The 16,379-nt window shown below is 56.1% G+C and overlaps 1 protein-coding gene across 2 annotated transcripts in view; it reads right to left on the bottom strand.

Moving 5' to 3' along the window:
- ARHGEF18 (Rho/Rac guanine nucleotide exchange factor 18) overlaps positions 1-16,063 on the bottom strand; it is a 77,297-nt gene extending 61,234 nt beyond the window's left edge. Inside the window, exons 1-3 of one of the 2 annotated variants that reach the window (XM_026654925.1) lie at positions 15,988-16,063; positions 3,451-3,587; positions 1,799-2,301 (exon numbers count right to left, since the gene is read on the bottom strand). In XM_026654925.1, coding sequence (XP_026510710.1) covers positions 1,799-2,301; positions 3,451-3,587; positions 15,988-16,063 — 716 coding nt within the window. Of the gene's footprint in view, positions 1-1,798; positions 2,302-3,450; positions 3,588-15,987 lie in introns of those variants that run through there. The other variant, XM_024194243.2, reaches the window with a different exon arrangement.
- Positions 16,064-16,379: the final 316 nt, after the last annotated feature.

Below are 16,379 nucleotides of genomic sequence, written 5' to 3'. Positions count from 1 at the left end.
GACAACGAAATTCTCATTCAGGGGCCACGGGCCAGGATAACTCTCCCATGCCCCCCAAGGCCCTGGGGATCCCTAGCGTGCTGAGGGAAAGCACTGTCAGGATGCCAGCCACATAGGAGCGAAGTGATGAATAGAGACCAATGGAAAATCTGATGCTACCTTGTGGGACCTAGGGATCTGATCCTTGTCACTTGGCTCCTGCTAGCCAGACACATTCCCCTTCTCCACACATCGTAAATCACCCAGAAAGGGGACTGACCAAGGCTGTGGCTTGCTGCCGGCCGCCTGCGCACTAGCTCACATGCTCCTGCCACAACGTAAGCCGTGAACGATACACAGCACATGGAACAACAATAGGTCTTAGGACCGAAGCCTGCGCCTGATAAAGAACTGCCAAGATCTCAGCCCAAGATAATTCCAGGGCACCTTATAAGGAGGAGGAGATAAAAATAGTCGTTGCTGGCTCACAGCTCCCTCCCTGCCAGCAGCCAGATCAATATGTTCATCCCAAGGACACATAAGTTCACAGAAATCCTGCCCAGAGGCCTGTGTGTGACAGAGCACATGCGGAGGCGTCAGCTCCAGCCCTGGCTCAGCCTTACCCACAGAACATCCAGCCACAGGAACCCAGAGGAGGATGTGGCCTGCCAGGGAGGGCAGGGTCAGTGCTGGGATCACATGGGCAGGCTCCCTCCAGAGGAGAGCAGCTGGTTTGGCAGAGATGCGCACCCAACACCTTCTCCTGCTGGCACGGCCGGAGCTGAGGGGAGAAAGGATGGGCTGGTGCCATTCTCCAGGGCTCCCCCACTGGGGCAAAGGGATGCAGGCAGGGACCCCGCTCACCCCAGGAGGGGAGATCCCCTTTCCAGCTCCTGGACCTGCTGCTGCCGCCCCTTGCCAAGCGGCTGATGGTGCAAAAGCCTCTCCCAGCCCCTCACACCCAGGCCTCCTGCAAGAGTTTACATCCCACACAGCACAGGGAGTGGGAGGCTTCCAGGCCTCCCTTGGCAGAGGCTGACTAGGGAGGGGGACCACCCAGCAGCAGAGAGAGATCTGGGCTGCCTGAGCATTCCAGCCAAAGCACTGCACAGGCCTTTGCGGCTCTGGGTGGGCCGCGCCAGCCAGCCTCTTGCAGGGGGTGGAGTGGAGATGTCGGCAGGGAGCAGGCCCATTGGATGGGTGGCTCAGGGCAACCCGGGGAATTGGAGTCCTTTGCCTGAACGTTTATTGGGGCTGGGGTGTCCTGGGGCAGAACAGAGATGGCACAGTCACTGTCAAGCCAGCAGCTCCTCCCAGCCTGGTCCTGCCACCTCCAACTAGAGGGGAGGTTGGCCCCAGGGCCCAGTCTGGTGCCTGGAGTGAACAGCCACAAGCCAGCGCTCAGCTCTGGGGAGTTCCGGCTGGGGAAGGAAGCAGCGGCTTGGGGCTGCCGGCTCCCTCAGACACTGGGCTTACAGGAGCTATGCTGAAAAGCCTGCTCGGGATGTGGGCCCGCTTCAGACCCTTGGGTGCCGTATGTAGTCACAACATGAATAACCAAGGGGAAGACCTGGAACTGCCCCTTTCCCAATCGCGGGAAGCCCAGAAGTGGGACACCGGCCCCACCCCCAGCCTAGGGGAATTTTTTTGTCACACAGCAAAGGCAGGTGCATCCCAGGCCGAGGAAGCGGCAGCCCCCTCTCACCCACCGGGGGCTCGAACCCTGATTTCAGACGTCTGGAAAGCTGCCGTTTCACCACATCCTCTCTCCCTCCTTCCCCCCACAGGCCCCACACAAGCTTGGCTGAGCCTGCCGTACCTGCGCCCGCTCTCTGTAGGGGACATGGGGCTTTCCCAGCTGTGCCTCCGTGAGGTGGACATGGATCTCATTAGCGCAGGGAAGGACTGCTCATCCTCATGCAGCTCCAGTCCTTTACCCTGCTCTGCCAGGCACCCCCCCACAGGGGGGCTGTCCTGGGGCCCTGCTGCACAGGAGCAAGCAGAGTCACTGTTCAGAAAATGGCAGCTGGCCTCCCTGTACTGCACTGAGCTGGAGATGGGATCGGGGCAGGCAATGCCCACAAGCCTTCGCCCCAAGCCTCTAGGCTTCTCTTCCGGTACAGGACAGCTGGGCACCACCTGGCCTGTCTGTTCTGGCAGCATTGCCATTGCTGGAGTCACGCTGGCCTCTGGCAGGTTCGGCAGTCCCAGGTCTCTGTAATACTCTGTGCCGTGGAGAGCGAAGTCTATGGAGAGGAGATCCTCAGTGCTGCTGTGCACATCACCCATCAGGGCATCCGGCTCCGGAGACGACGAGTCTTCCTGCCAAGGGAGCAACAGCTTAATACCTTGGGCGAGACCAGGCAGAGCAGAGCAGAGCATGGCTGGGGCAGACCACGCTGCCCGGGCCTCAGAAAGGGGCACGCGCCCACTCCCACTAGCTTCCCTTTCACCTCTTGTGACAAACCAGGAGACAGCTGGGCCCGTCCAAAGGCAGCTAATCCCTCCCTCTGGGGCTTTGGAATATTAACACTTAACGTGTTATCCCTGACACCTTGGAAAGACACCAACCTTCCAGCTCACCTTCCCCTGGGGCGGGGGGGGAGATATCGCTGTCACTGCGTACACGGGGGAAGAGGCGCAAAGTGCTGGAGTTAGGCTTTCCGATGATTATGGCTGATCACCTGACTGGCTTTGAGGACTGAGACGTCTCAGATGTGTGAGATTTTTGTGCTGCCGCCCGCGCCAAGAGCAGGGCTCTGGTACCTCTCTGCACTTTGCCTCAGGGCAGGCACTACATGCCCAGAGCAGGGCAGTCACTGGTCTCAACACTGGAGGGGAAAGAGCAGGGCACAAAGGGCTTCTCTGGTGGGTGAATTGTGCTGCCACCTTAGCACGGGAATGCCTCATGCTTCTGCCCTATGGCATGTGGCATTCCTGTGCCTGACTCCCACTAATGCCAAGGGAAGGGGAGTGTGTCATCTCCCAAGCCCGCCAGGCTCCCCAGTGGCCCTGCTCTCCAGTCCCACACCAGGGCAAATCCTCCAGGACATTCTACCCCTCTCTGCAGGAGACCGAATCGAAAGCCAGAGGGTGGGGGATACAAACGCTGGCTGGGGGCTGGGCTGACTAACCTCTGACCCCTTTCATTTGGATCCAGACCCAAAGCCAAGGGCTCGAGCGTCAGGTCTCTGCAAGTGAAGCCATTGGCTGAGCAGAGCAGCAAAATCTCACTCACTTTCCCCAGAGAAACAACCGTCCATCCACAGCCCCCTGCGGAGACCAGCGAGAGCCACCAGGTCAGAGGCGGCCCCAGGGACCCCGTGCTTCCAGTGGGGGCTGTGGATGGGAGCGGAGGACAGGCAGTACACTGGATACTCCAGCCTAGCCCCTGCATAGCTGGAGACTGCGCACTCAGCACTCTCACCCCCAGGACAGTGGTTTGCCAGCAGACCTGTAGGCCACACTTGCCTTTTCCTCTGCCATGCTGGTGAAGAAGACTTCATCTTCAGCAATCAGGGATGGGGAGATGGTGTCTGGGCTGCTGCAGTCTGATGTGGGGATGCCGCTGGCAGCGAACTCCCGCGAGCACGGCTTGCAGTCTGACCCTGCAAGAGAGAGACGGGCGCTCAGCAAGAGGGAAACGGGAACAGCCACAAGGGCAGCGATGGATCAGATGCAGCCACGCAGAGCGAGTGCAGAACGGGGCAGCCCCAGTGCCCGACAGACGGGCTCCTGCATGGTGGCCGAGCCGGGGCCCTTGTGACCTCAGCCGCCATCAGCCCGGAGCCAGCTAGAGAATGGCATGCCATGGCCACCTCGCTGCAGGTGCCATGGAGACGCTGCAGTCTGCCCCACCGAGGCCCTCGGGCTGCTGACAAGATGCCAACGCAGCTGAGCAGAGGTTAAGCTGCTGGTGGCAGAAGGCAGACACTGGTCCTGCGTTCCCCATGGGGGGCTGTAGGGCGCTAGATACAGACAGCAAAGCCCTAGGAAGGAGACAGCACAGTAAAGGCCAGAACTTGCCCAAGCCAGGTTCAGGCTGGGCGCCCTGCTTAGCCCTTTGCGCCGAGACACAGGGGAGTTAAGGAGGAAGCCCGAGCGAGACAAGTCAGCCACTGGCTGAAGAAGGCCCAGGCACTGCAAGTTGAGCGCCGATCCTGGTCTCAGGCCAGGCCCAGCCCTTCCCCCAAGGCTGCTCATTTGGACATGTCCTTTCAAAGAGGGTTTACCCCCAGAAGCTCTGCCCCAGGCCGGACCCAGGCCCAAATCCGTCCCCTCCCCCCCGCCAGCATATGGCCGACCTGTCCCCCAGCCACACTATGCCACGCGGGATTCGCTGTTTCCTCATCGAGGACGCAGAGGGGCGTTGAGCCTGCCCTGCGCGCTGGCCCAGCCCCAGGTCACTCCCAAGCAGCAGCCAAGAGCCGCACCTCCAAGGAGGAGGCATTTTAAACAATAACCTGAGCACACGGGCCATTAACTGAGCCAGCGGGTGACCGACGAGGGGCCTTGGTGGCCAGCAGATTGGGCCATGACAGAGGGAAGGGACGAGCAGAGTCTCTGTGGCCCCTACAACAAACAGCCCAGGTGCCTGAGCCCTGATGCAGCAGGAGCAGCGCATCCCTGTGGGGCACACGGGGCCTGCCTGGAGAAGGCAGCACGTAGATCTGCTAAATTCAGTATAAAATCAAATGGCACGAGACAAGGAATCTGTAACCAGATCCCGCTGAGCGTGATCAGGCCCTGACTGAGCCATGGGAGCCGCCAACCACCATGCTGGGCGCTACGTTCCTCCCTGGCACAAGGCCCTTGTGATGAACTTGGCCCCTTCTCTCCAATGCTGACCGTGTCCCCGTCACCTGCCCTAGGACAGACAGCAAGCAGGACACCCTGACAGCAGAGAGGGCGATGGGCTGTGGGGAGGCCTGCGCTGAGAAAGCCAAATGTCATTGCTGGGGCTGTAAATGCAGCATTTCTGCCCCAGAATGTGCCTGTTTCCTGCTCCCTCGTGGCCCAAATGGGGAGCTCGAGCCCTTCCGCTTGCAAACCAATTTTCCTTCGCCGCCGACAGGTGATAAATGTTATGCAGAATGTCTCCTGTGCCCCCAGACCCCCTTAGGCAGGGCCCCTCCATAGGGCGGCGCAGCTGGATTGGCTGCAGTTCTGCTGCATGGAAATGTCTCCTTTGCTCGTGATCCCCAGGGAACAGGGGAGTGCTCGTGATGGGCTGTAACTCTCCACAACGTGCTTCACAAGCACAGAACGTCTCCACTGGCCCCCACCCAGCAAAACGTCAGCGAATGTGGCTCCTGAACGAGTGCTGAGAGTGGGGGGAGCTTTCTTGTGGGACCCCCATGGCTCTCAGGAGGGGAGCCCCAAATTTCAGCTCTCGGGGAGGAAGCTAGGCTACTCCTCTGACCAGAGCTACCACAGACCTTCAGGGATTGAGAATCTAAATCACGAGCCAAGCAGGGCCCCATGGCAGGTCTCGTCCTGCGAGCACCTGAAATGCCACGCTCCTTAACTCCCCTTCAACTGCACCTTGGCAGGGCAGCGACTACAACCATTATGAGACCCAGCCGCCTTCACGTCCCCTCCTTGCTGGCTCGGGTCTGGCATGGAGACTGGGTTTGGGTTCACTGATCTCCTGCCCCACTTGTTCTCATTCCAGGGTCTGGCATCCAGGGTCTGACCCCATCCCCAGAGTCCCCCTGACGGAGCGGCACCAGCTCACCAGGCAGGCAGCTCGCGCTCCGCCAGCCAGCCATTCCCAGATTCCACACGCTACAGCAGGTGATTTACTGTAGCCATATGGTCAGGCCTGAGGCCTTTGTCTGCAGCCATATTAAGACAGCAGCAGCCATTAGCTAAGAAGCAGAAAGTCACATCCTCACATTCCACCTAAATTACATGAAAACAATGTAATATTGGGCTGTTAAGAGGGTGCCTGTCCTAATAGCACCTACCATCAGAGAAAGAAACAGATCTTAAGATGGTTAAAGAAAACTTAGTTTGACAGCACCCTGTCTGGCAAGAAATCACTTATCAATAGTTGTGAAATCCTCATTTCTTTATTGTTTTATCTTTATGGTCCCCACTTCTCTATTGTTTGTCTGTACGATCTCGGTCTGATTTTTTGATTGTTTCCATGGGCGGCAGGTATCGTAGGCAAGGGGCTTTGCCTCCCCAAACAGCCTACCATAGCTCCGTCCCCAGGCCAGCGTGCCTCCGGCAGCGACTCAGGGCCACCGGGGCGGCTGCTGCTGGACCGCGCTGCCTGCCCGGCGCTGGCCGCCTGAGCACCGGGACTGGGGGCACAGTGACTGCGCTGCCCGGCCGCCCAGAGCCCCGAGGCTGGGGGCACAGTGACCGCGCTGCCCGGCCGCTCAGAGCCCCGAGGCTGGGGGAGCTGTGGCTGCACCGCCCAGGGGCTGTGGGTGCTGAGGCTGCGGCGCACTGGGCCTGGGGGGCCAGGGGTTAGCCTCCCCAGACAGCCGGGTCACCGGCCGCCCATGATTGTTTCTGTCTGTTACATAATTAATTTTGCTAGGTGTAAATTAATTAAGGTGGTGGGATGATTAGGTTAGAGAATTGTGTTACAATATGTTAGGATTGGTTAGTAAAAATTTAGTAAAATGATTGGTTAAGGTATAGCTAAGCAGGACTCAAGTTTTACTATATAAACGGGGGTCCAAAAGGAAGTTCTTTGGGGAACCAACTCCAGGACACAGCCCCAAAGATCAGAGCTGCCAGACCTCAACACTCTGCCAATGACATGGTGCAGAAACTGGAGTCCCCAGATGACCTGATCCTGACTGGCCATCAAGAAAAGTTCATCCGTCTTTTTGGGAGTGGAAGTGGTGAGCACTGTACGGTTAGTGTGTGCGTTCTGTTTTGTTAATACAGGTTAAGTAGGATATTACTGTGTAAGACTCTTTCACTGGTAAAAGACCCCATAAACCCACAAAAGATTAAGCCCTGAGTCCACAGGGAATGGGTGTGTGCTCTGAGCCCGGGGGAGGGGTAAAGTTAGGTGCCTTTTGCCTGGAGCCCTAGGAACTGGGAAAGCGTGGGGTGCCTAAATGAACCGGGCTACACCTCGAGCACTAGGTAGAAGTGGGATGCCCTAGAGTGTGCAAGTGACAGAGAATTTTGTGCGAGTAACACCGCACGCTACAGCAGGCGATTTCCATGGCATGCGACCTGCACTGTTCTCCCAGCCCTCGGTGAGCCCACAGGCCCCTGCACCTGTCAGCTAGGAGGAGTCCCATACACGTGTTGCAGTTGCCTTCTCCGCAGAACAAATTCCCAGATACTCCAAAGTGACACTGAAGAAAAGGGGCCCAGAGCCCAGATCAGCTACACCCAGAGACAACTCCGTGCATCAAGGAGAACATGGCTTCCACCAAGGAATGCCCTTGGGTGCCCCCCCATCTCCTCCACTCACTGGCCAGGGTTCTTCAGCGCTGCGACCAGGTGAGGTTCTGTTCTCCATAAATGCACATCTCCACCATGTGTAACCTGCTTTCACCTGGATAGTCTGGATCGTCCCAGAGAAAGATGGGCTTGTCCAGCACCCACAGATTTTACCCCCACCCCGATGGGCTCCACAGAGTAGTGCCGAAGTCACTCAGAACAATGGGGTGCAAGCTGTTTCCTACCAGCCTGGTCACGTGCATCTGCATCCTTGGCTGGGGAAGGATTCCTCCCGACTCCTGGCACGAAAGCCCATGATCAGCGTCTGCAGCCCCACACATGAATACTGCAGGGATGAAAAGCTGTTTCACAATAAGTCCCAACAGTGAAAGATTCATTGTCCTTGAAAAGAGGAAATTAGCATTCTCAGCTAAAGCACGTAAAGAGCAGTCGGGGCAATGCCCTGTTCCAGACCTGGATTGCAGATAGTTGTCACAAGCTTTGAGGCACTTCTCAGGGGTTTATAGTCCTATGAGTTTGCTCGAGGGCCCACAGGCAGCTGCCCTCCATGGGAATGCAGGTGCTAAACCTACAAGATTTAAACACATCCAACAATTTTACTCTCATCCTTTATTCTTAAAGGCTACAGCCCAGGAGGTGTGAGGCCAGAGCCATACGCTGGGGTTCTAATGACAGTCCTGAGCAGCATGGAAGGATTTCATTCTCTGGTGTCAGAACGCTCCTACGTCCATGTCCTCTGCACTGTGGAGCGTGTGTGTGTGAGAGAGAGAGAGGCGTGTGTATGCACACAACCTGATCGCTCACTGAGAAATAAAACAAAGGCTTGACATGGTTCATGGTACAATGCATCATCCAGCTGACTACAGCACATTCCTAGCGAGCCACCCTGAAACCGTTAACCATGATCTCTAACCATGGCGTGACTCATGGAGAATTCAGATGCCATCTCTAAGGAATACACTGGACAGAAGCCAGGCCACCGGACCAAGCATTGTGGTGGATAATTGAAGATACAGTCTCTTGCTTTGTTCTCTGCAAGAGGCCAAACGCTCCAGCTGACCCAACAGGACAAACTAACTCTGCAAGGAATACCACAACACACTTCAAAATTGAAATGAAACAAAGTATTCTGTAGATCTCTATTGCTGACCCCGTATCTGACACCAGGAAACCTGAACTAACTACTCTAAACTTGTTTAAATTCACTCTCTGCAATGACAACACTACACATTTCATGCACGTGGTTCACTTGTTTAGACTAGGCTGGCTTAATGATCTTCTACACAAGCAGGACTGTCCAGCATCGAACTGGGTGATGAGTATACAACCAGCCTCAAGATGGGTAAGCCCTACAGAACTGTCCTAGAGTAAGCGTAAAACCTCCCTCTGGATGCTAATGCGTTACATGGAACTTGGCATGCAATGATGTAGCTATTTGATGGCTGTTAACCTTTCCTTCCTGAATCTTAAGAATTATGTGTTCCTTCCAGAGACTTCAAATTACAATTGCTACCAATCAGCAGAGGCAAGTGTCTGGCAATATGCATTTTTAATTTTATTTTTTCCCATATGTATTAATTGGTTCATATGAGAGAAAAAACCCTAAAAGATTACACTGAAATCCCACATAAAAGACATTTGAATTTAATCTTTTATTTATGGGCTATCAGCATAAACACCCCCATTAAAATGTCCCAGGATTTCTAAAGGCTTTTGTTTACCCTGTCACAGGATTGTGCTGGACTTCCTCACGTTTAATAGGTAGCAGCAGGAGTGGAGATGACATCTCACACTTAGTCACGTCACAAACCTAAATCAAGCTGACTGGCTGCAGCACAGGCATTGGACTGAGAGTAAATAGGCAGTTAGTTGGATGCCCCGTGTGATGAAAGCCACCGAGAGACTCCTGACGGACAGGGCTAGACACCGATATAGACCCGCCCATGGACCTGGATCACATTCGCCCTTTTGGCCCCAGCATCGCACTGGGAGCTCATCTTCGGGTGATTATCCGCCAGGATCCCCAAGACTTTCACGGTGACTGGCCTCCATGTCAGATATGCCACTAGCAGGAGGGACTGCTCAGCTAGCAGCGCCCAAGGGGAGGGAAGCAAGTTCTGCTTTCATAATGAGAGGTGCCTAGGACAAGGGAAGAAAAAGGAAGCCTCTTGTTTCCATGCCTCCTTTGAAACAGGGAACCTTCTCTGAAAGTGAATTGTCAGGGACCAGGCAGTCACTGCAGACTGACACGCGTTTTGCTTCCACACCGACGTGGGTGATAGCTCTGAGTCACATGCGTCGAAGTTAAACCCATGAAGTGTTTTCCTCTAACAGCAGCAGCCATGTCCTGCCTGCCGGAGCCGCTCCAGACAGAGGCCCATCGCGCCTTTACACGGCGGCCTTCAATCTTCCGTGCTGAAGTGGAACCCTGGAACGGAACCAGCACTCTTGGAATCCTGGAAAACATTCAGCTTGTTCTCCTCATGCCATCCCGGGGCTGGGGATCTGGACAGAGGCACAGACTGCAGCCGACGTAACTTCTTCACCCCACAGCACAACATAGATCCTCTCTGTGCATTGCAGACACTCCTATTCAACACTCGATAAATCAGTCCTGCACACCAGCCCCCGTAAACTTCATAACACAGCCCCGCACAGCAAGGCATCATTACTCAGCAGCATATAGAGCCCAGAGCTATGGGGCTGGGAGACCATTTTAGGCAATGTGTGCACAGCCAGACATGACAAATTAAGCCCCACGCTACCTTTGCAGTGACTCCTTTCCAGCTAGTACCATGGAGAGAGACGAGGGGAAGGGGTAGCCAAGTAGCAAAGCCATCCACATACCTCCCCAGCAAACCCTCCCAGGAGCCAAAGACTAAGCAGACAAGAGGAGCCTTGTCTGATGCCCCGAAGGTCAGACTGGCTTCATCCAACTGCCAAGAGAAGCAAATGCCCAAGTCGACAGACCCCCCGACTGCCCTGAGCCAGTGCAGACTGTGGAGTATGGGTGTCATGTCACATCAGCCATGTTCATCTAATCCAGCGGTTCACCTGGGGGGCTGTCAGCAGGTTTCAGGGGGGCTGTCAAGCAGGTCCAGCGTTAGACTGGCTGGGTCCCAGGACAGAAATCCTAGCCGGAGCCCCACCATGGCAGGGCTGAAAAACAGTAGTTGTAGCATAGGTGGGCCGTGGAGTTTTTAATAGCATGTTGGGAGGGGGGGCGCAGAAAGAAAAAGGGTGAGAACCCCTGATCTAATCCACGTAACACGAGCAGCTCCGAGAGTCCCTCCCAGGACAGAGTCTCCTACTAAGCCAGCACCACTATCGGCTACACCCAATTGGGCACTAAGCGTAACAGCTTGGCACGTGGACAGGCGCACCACATTCGCAAACCAGCCTCTGAAATTCCCAAATTTTGGCTGGGCAGACTGGTGTGCACACAAGAATCAACTGGGCGAGACCCAATCCACACTTGCACAGAGCAGCCACTCAGCAACTGCTGAGAAGATCCCTCGTCCTTTGCTGAGTGGGAGGGGTTTCCTGGCCCCAAGGAAGCCCCCAAGTAGCCCGGCAGGAACCCAGAGGCAGGATTCCTCTCCTACACCTTCCTGACTCCAACAGCACAAGTGAGAGCAGGGCAGGCCCAGGTGGGACAGAGTGACCCTGGAGCAACATTGCAGGGCAGGACTAAGCCACGTGCCTGCCAAGCACAGGAGCAGACTGCGTGGCAAGGGGCATCCACACAGGGCCGGCTCCAGCTTTTTTGCCGCCCCAAGCGGCGAAGAAAAAAAAAATATATATATAAAGCTGCGATCAGCGGCACTTCGGCGGCAGCTCTACTGCGCCGCTTCATTCTTCAGCGGCTGGTCCTTCCCTCCGAGAGGGACTGAGGGACCCGCCGCCGAAGACCCGGACGTGCCGCCCTTTTCCATTGGCCGCCCCAAGCCCCTGCTTCCTGGGCTGGTGCCTGGAGCCGGCCCTGCATCCACAGCGCCACGCTGGGAGAGCTGGACAAGTCCATGGCCCTGAACGGGGCAGGACGCGCAGCATTAGGCTCCCCCCACTCAACAGCACACTCTGAGTAGGAACCTTCAGCCTCTGGGCTCAGAGCAGTCGCTGGCCCTGTGCCGTGTCTATACCGCGGGTGCTATCACAGTATCACTGTGGTGCTGCACCTGCGCTCCTGTAGCGTAGATGCTTCCCACAGCAACAGAAGGGGCTTTTCCTCACCGAGAGGCAGAAGAATCTTTCCATCAACCTGGCTGCGTCGTCAATGGGGCTTAGGTCACAAAATGCGTCCCCTCCCCGAGAGCCATAGCTCGGACCGTCTAATTTTGAAGCATAGACCAGGCCTTGGGCTCCGTGTGTTTCTCCTTTGTAAAAGACGCAGGCTCCTCGGGGCAGGCAGGCCCAATGCAGCAACAGCTGGAGGGGTGGGGACAGATACCTCCGGCAGGCAGCAGCAACTCCCACCTTTGCTCAGCCGGAGGCTGGAGATGAGATGACAGAGTGACGCTCTCAAGAGCATTCACTGTTTGCTTTAAGGAAACATTAAGCAGATTAGGACTGTGGTTGCTTAATGCGCCTCTGGCTGGGAACCATAAAAGGGTATTGCTGCAGCGAGCGGGCGAGCGCCTGGCCGTGGAATCCCCAGAGCTGAGTTTGTGGGGAAATGGTCTCCGAGTTCCCTAGGACTGGAAAGGGCCCCACCAGCAGCCTGAGAGCCTGGTTTGATTTAAGGCTCAGCCACAGCCCGGCTCCATGGCTGACACCCGGTCCCGGAGCTGAGCTCCTGCACAGATAGAAGGGAAGGGAACTGCAGCACGACAGGACAGTTTGGGATGTGTGTAAAGGCACAGCAGCTAGGAGAGGGCAGGCCTGTGGCCTGGGTGAATCTGCCCCCAAGCCCCAAAGGACAGGACAACACTGGAGCCTCTTCCACTCTGTGCCACTGGCTCACGTTAACTCCCTGCGCCCCTCAGCCTCTAGGGCTGGCCGAGGCCAGGAGAGTCCCATCTCTGGGGGCACACAGGCGGGCATGCAGGCCTGTAGCCCCTCTCTGGCTCTGATGATATACAGACAAGCTCAGCAGGTTCCACTCAGTTAAAGCAGAGTCTGGGTGTAAGTGCCAGGAAAACCCCATCACAAGGGGTTAAATCCCCACCACCACCACCACCACGAAGGATTAAAGCCCAGTCAGTGCAGTCCTTGCTGCTGCCTCTGATAAACCAGTCCCTGGTTCTTTGCAGACTGGGCTACCAGGTGAATCCGACGTGGACGCTGCACCTGCTTAGTGGTTAGAGCAAAGCAGACTGTCAGGGTCTATTCCGAGCTCTGCCACTGACTCACTATATGACCTTGGGCAAGACATTTCCCCCTAGCTGGGCCTCAATTTCCCCCACTCCATAGAGTGCAGGGTTTTGTGAGGCTCAGTGAATGAGTCAGCAAACCGTCCGGGGAAGAAACATGCTGGAGAAAAATCAAGAGTGCACATTCCGTATGCGCAGCTCAGGGTCTCCACGTTTCAGGCATTCTCACTACTTTCTTTTTTCTAAAAGGTAACACCAGACACTGTGAAGAAAGGCAGCGACACCACGCCGTGTAATCATTCCACAAGGCAGGAATGGCTGGGCCCCAGCCGGGGGGATTTCCCAGGAGCCTGAACAGAGACTCCTGGAATCTTATAAGAACGGCAAGTTTAAGAGCGAAAAAGAACGATCAGGAAGCCACCTCCTGGCCCCAAAGCCAACCCTTTACGGCTGGTTCTCTGGATTATTAGAGCTCCAGACTAAGACAGCTGTAGAGTGCGCAATAAACCTGCCGCTCCTGGGGGCTCTGAATGAGTGCGGCCCCTTGGTGCATGTGCCAATACCATGCATGAGCAGCCGTTCGCTCCTGAGGGCTGGGCTGGGGGAGGGGAGACAAGCTGTCTGACTCGAACGGTAACTCTCAGCCATGTACTGGGGAGTCTCCAGCCGTTCCTCCAAGCTGTGCCTAGGCCCGGCTGTTGGACTGACTGCTAAGGAAACGAACGCACACACAACTAGTGCACCCACGCAGGGACGTGGGGATGATGTTAATCACTGAACTCGATTACCACCACTTTAGGGAGACAGGCAGCAGGAGCCCCGGTTGGGTCCCCTCTGGTCCCTCCTGGGCACCAGGGCAGCGTGGTTCCTGGCTGTCTATTTGCTAGGTCTTTGTCCAGTTTAGTTCAATTCTCCCAAGCATTGGAGCTCCCCCCAGAGATGATTACCCAGCCGGATCCGTCACAGCGAGCTCCGGTCTCCGTTTCCCCATTACGGTGGGGTGTAGCCCCTCGTAGCACCCTCGGGACCTCCCCCTCCCCGTAGCAATCACTCTTCGCGCAGTGGGCCCAGGGCCAAGTGACATATGCTCAGCTTCTTCCTCTTTCCCCTAAATCAGCCCCCGAGCCTGCTGGGTGCTGTACTCGGAGCTTCCTTTAGCAAACGCCAGCACGTTGTCACAGGTTCCAGACCCTTTCTGACCGCGCTGGGTCAGGATTTCTGGCAGTGACTGCTACTGTTGAACCGGTTTGTTTTCCGGGCGCGTGTGCTCACTCCCTTCGTGCTGCTGAACCAAACACCCCCTGTCCATTTTCTGAGGCTGGTAGCTGCTTCGCCTGCCCTACTCCGCTCCAGGCTTGAGAGACCCAGAAGACAGCCCAGTGCCCTTTCCCCATCTCACTCCTTGACACAAATCCCCTGCTCCCTCCCCACAGGCCAGCCCTCAACCACGTGGGGGCAGCCGCTGGGCAGGAGGCGAGCGAAGTGCTGGCGTTGTTCTTTAAACCAGCTCCACCTGGACTGCGAGCTTGCCAGGGTCCTGCTGAGAAAGGCTCCCGGAGAATCTCACAGGGGTATTCGGCTCCTGAGTTCCCCAGCAGCCAGGGTCTGTTTGACACCGATGTGGTTAACAGGCGGTCCCCACTAGATGAGTGCTTAGAGCCCATACCACATGGCTCATGATGAAGGATGTGTGTGCAGGGACTTCTCTCATTCACCAGCTGGTGCACACTGCCTTCACAAGTCCTTTGTGACACCCCAGAGACGGCGGCACGGCGGTGGTGGATGGCGTGAGCCCAGCAGTTTGTGTTTGTCACACTGATAAAGCACTTTGGAAGGTCCTAGATACAGTAACTTGTAGGGAGGGAAGTGGGGGATTCAGATGCATTTTGAGAGTCTGGTTCCTCTGCTGCTGGCCCAGAGAAAGTGCCTCCCCAGCAGCAGCACAGGCCTGCAGGGCGGAGCTGAGCTGCAGCTGAATGTCTTGTGCACGTGAGGCAAACGCCCAAAAGGACAATCTGTTCTGAGGCAGTGTTCACTGAACCCTGTGTGCAGACCCTATGGCGCTGCAGGAGGGAGGCTGGTGTGAGACAGACACTCTCCAGCCCAATGCGGAGGGGCCAGTTAGTACCACGACATCGTTACAAGGGAGATGAGCTTAATTTGGAATTTAGCAAAATTCAGTTCTCATCAGCTGCCTCAAATCTCCCTGTGCCCCAGCACATCCAGGTTTGGAAAGGGTTAGCCGGAATCAGCCTTTTGGGAGCCTAGTCCTGTGTCAATTTCTGCTTCCTGCCCAGAATGACTTTCCATGTTTCGCTCAGTTTGAGTCTCAGATCCACCCTGTATCCAAGGCTCGTCCACTCAGGAGAGGGGAGTGCTGGGGGAAAAAGGCAGGCAGGGATGTGGGGAGAGAGGAGCCAGGTGAAAAGGAGGGGGAGGAGCAGGCTGAGAGCTCCGACATCGCAGGTAAAAATACCTGGAAGCATCAGAGCAGCGTGGCAGTTGCAAGCTGTAAATATTCACTGGGGAAATGATGTCTGCATAGGACGAGCCAAGCCCCAAGTGACTGCGAAATTCATGCTCCTCACGCCTCTGGCTCTAGTGTCGGCCAAAAGCAACATAACGTTTTCAGGGACAGTTATGCAGTGTTTGGGGGCTGAGGACCCTAATACCAGAATCAGTCTCCTCTGTCACCACTCACTAACACCGCGGGGGCCTTACTCAGTACCGTGCGGCGCGCCACGTTCCGCAAATCACAGGCTGCTCCTGTCAAGTGCCGAGGCTTTGTTAGCCCACAAGTTCCAGGGGGTCTCCTTGAAAGCACCAGAGAGGCCTTCAGCCCCTTTGCACACATGGCTCTGGGAGCTGAGCTCAGCTCTCAGCATGAGATAACCTGCAGCACTGCCAGAGGTTCACCCGGAGGCAGCTGCCTCTATACACTTTAGGCTCTCCAGCCCTCTGGGCGCAATGAATCAAGTTCATTATCAAACCAGAAGACTGATATTTAACCAATTACCCAGCTGCTGGAAGCACTTAAGGTGCCCCGAAGAAAAGATTAAAGGGAAGGAAAAGCATGAACAAATATGTATGCAGCATCCCCTCCAGCAAGGAAAGGCTCGTTTCTAAACAAACATAAGCCTCTCTGCCAAAACGCCGCTAGCTCCGGCTCTGGGTGTCTGCACAACTCTGCAGCAGTTACCCAGGACCACCGAGCACGGCTCCAACCAGCATCCATGGCCCACGGGTGGGACGTTACCTCGCTTAAACGACCATCTCTTCATCCAGCGCTTTGAGAACGACGGCCAGGAGTGGTTTAGCAGCGAGTCTGCCATTGGGGAGCCTTCCGAGCCCCGTTGGGGGACAAAGCCCAAGCAGAAGGCGATGATGCAGGCGCTGCAAGGCAGAGCACAGCACGGTCTGAGGCAGCTCTGCAGACTCCAGCCCAGGAGCTGCCAAGAGGGGGAGTGGAGAAGCCAAGTGTTTTGTCAAAAGTATCAGCTGATAGAAGAGGCAGCCAGAGGGAAATTCTTGAGCTTCATATTGCCCACCTGCACGAAGGAGCCGTGCACACTTCCTGCAGCAGCGAGTGCCGGCAGGATGGGGACATCTAGGACGACGGCTCTGCTCCCTAAGCACCAAGCACTACTT

The sequence above is a fragment of the Terrapene carolina genome, unplaced genomic scaffold (genome assembly GCF_002925995.2).
Source record: "Terrapene carolina triunguis isolate 2854851 unplaced genomic scaffold, T_m_triunguis-2.0 Scaffold194, whole genome shotgun sequence".
NCBI lineage: Eukaryota > Metazoa > Chordata > Testudines > Emydidae > Terrapene > Terrapene triunguis.
Note: the sequence above shows the minus strand (reverse complement) of the source record. Positions and strands in the feature narration are given on the sequence as shown.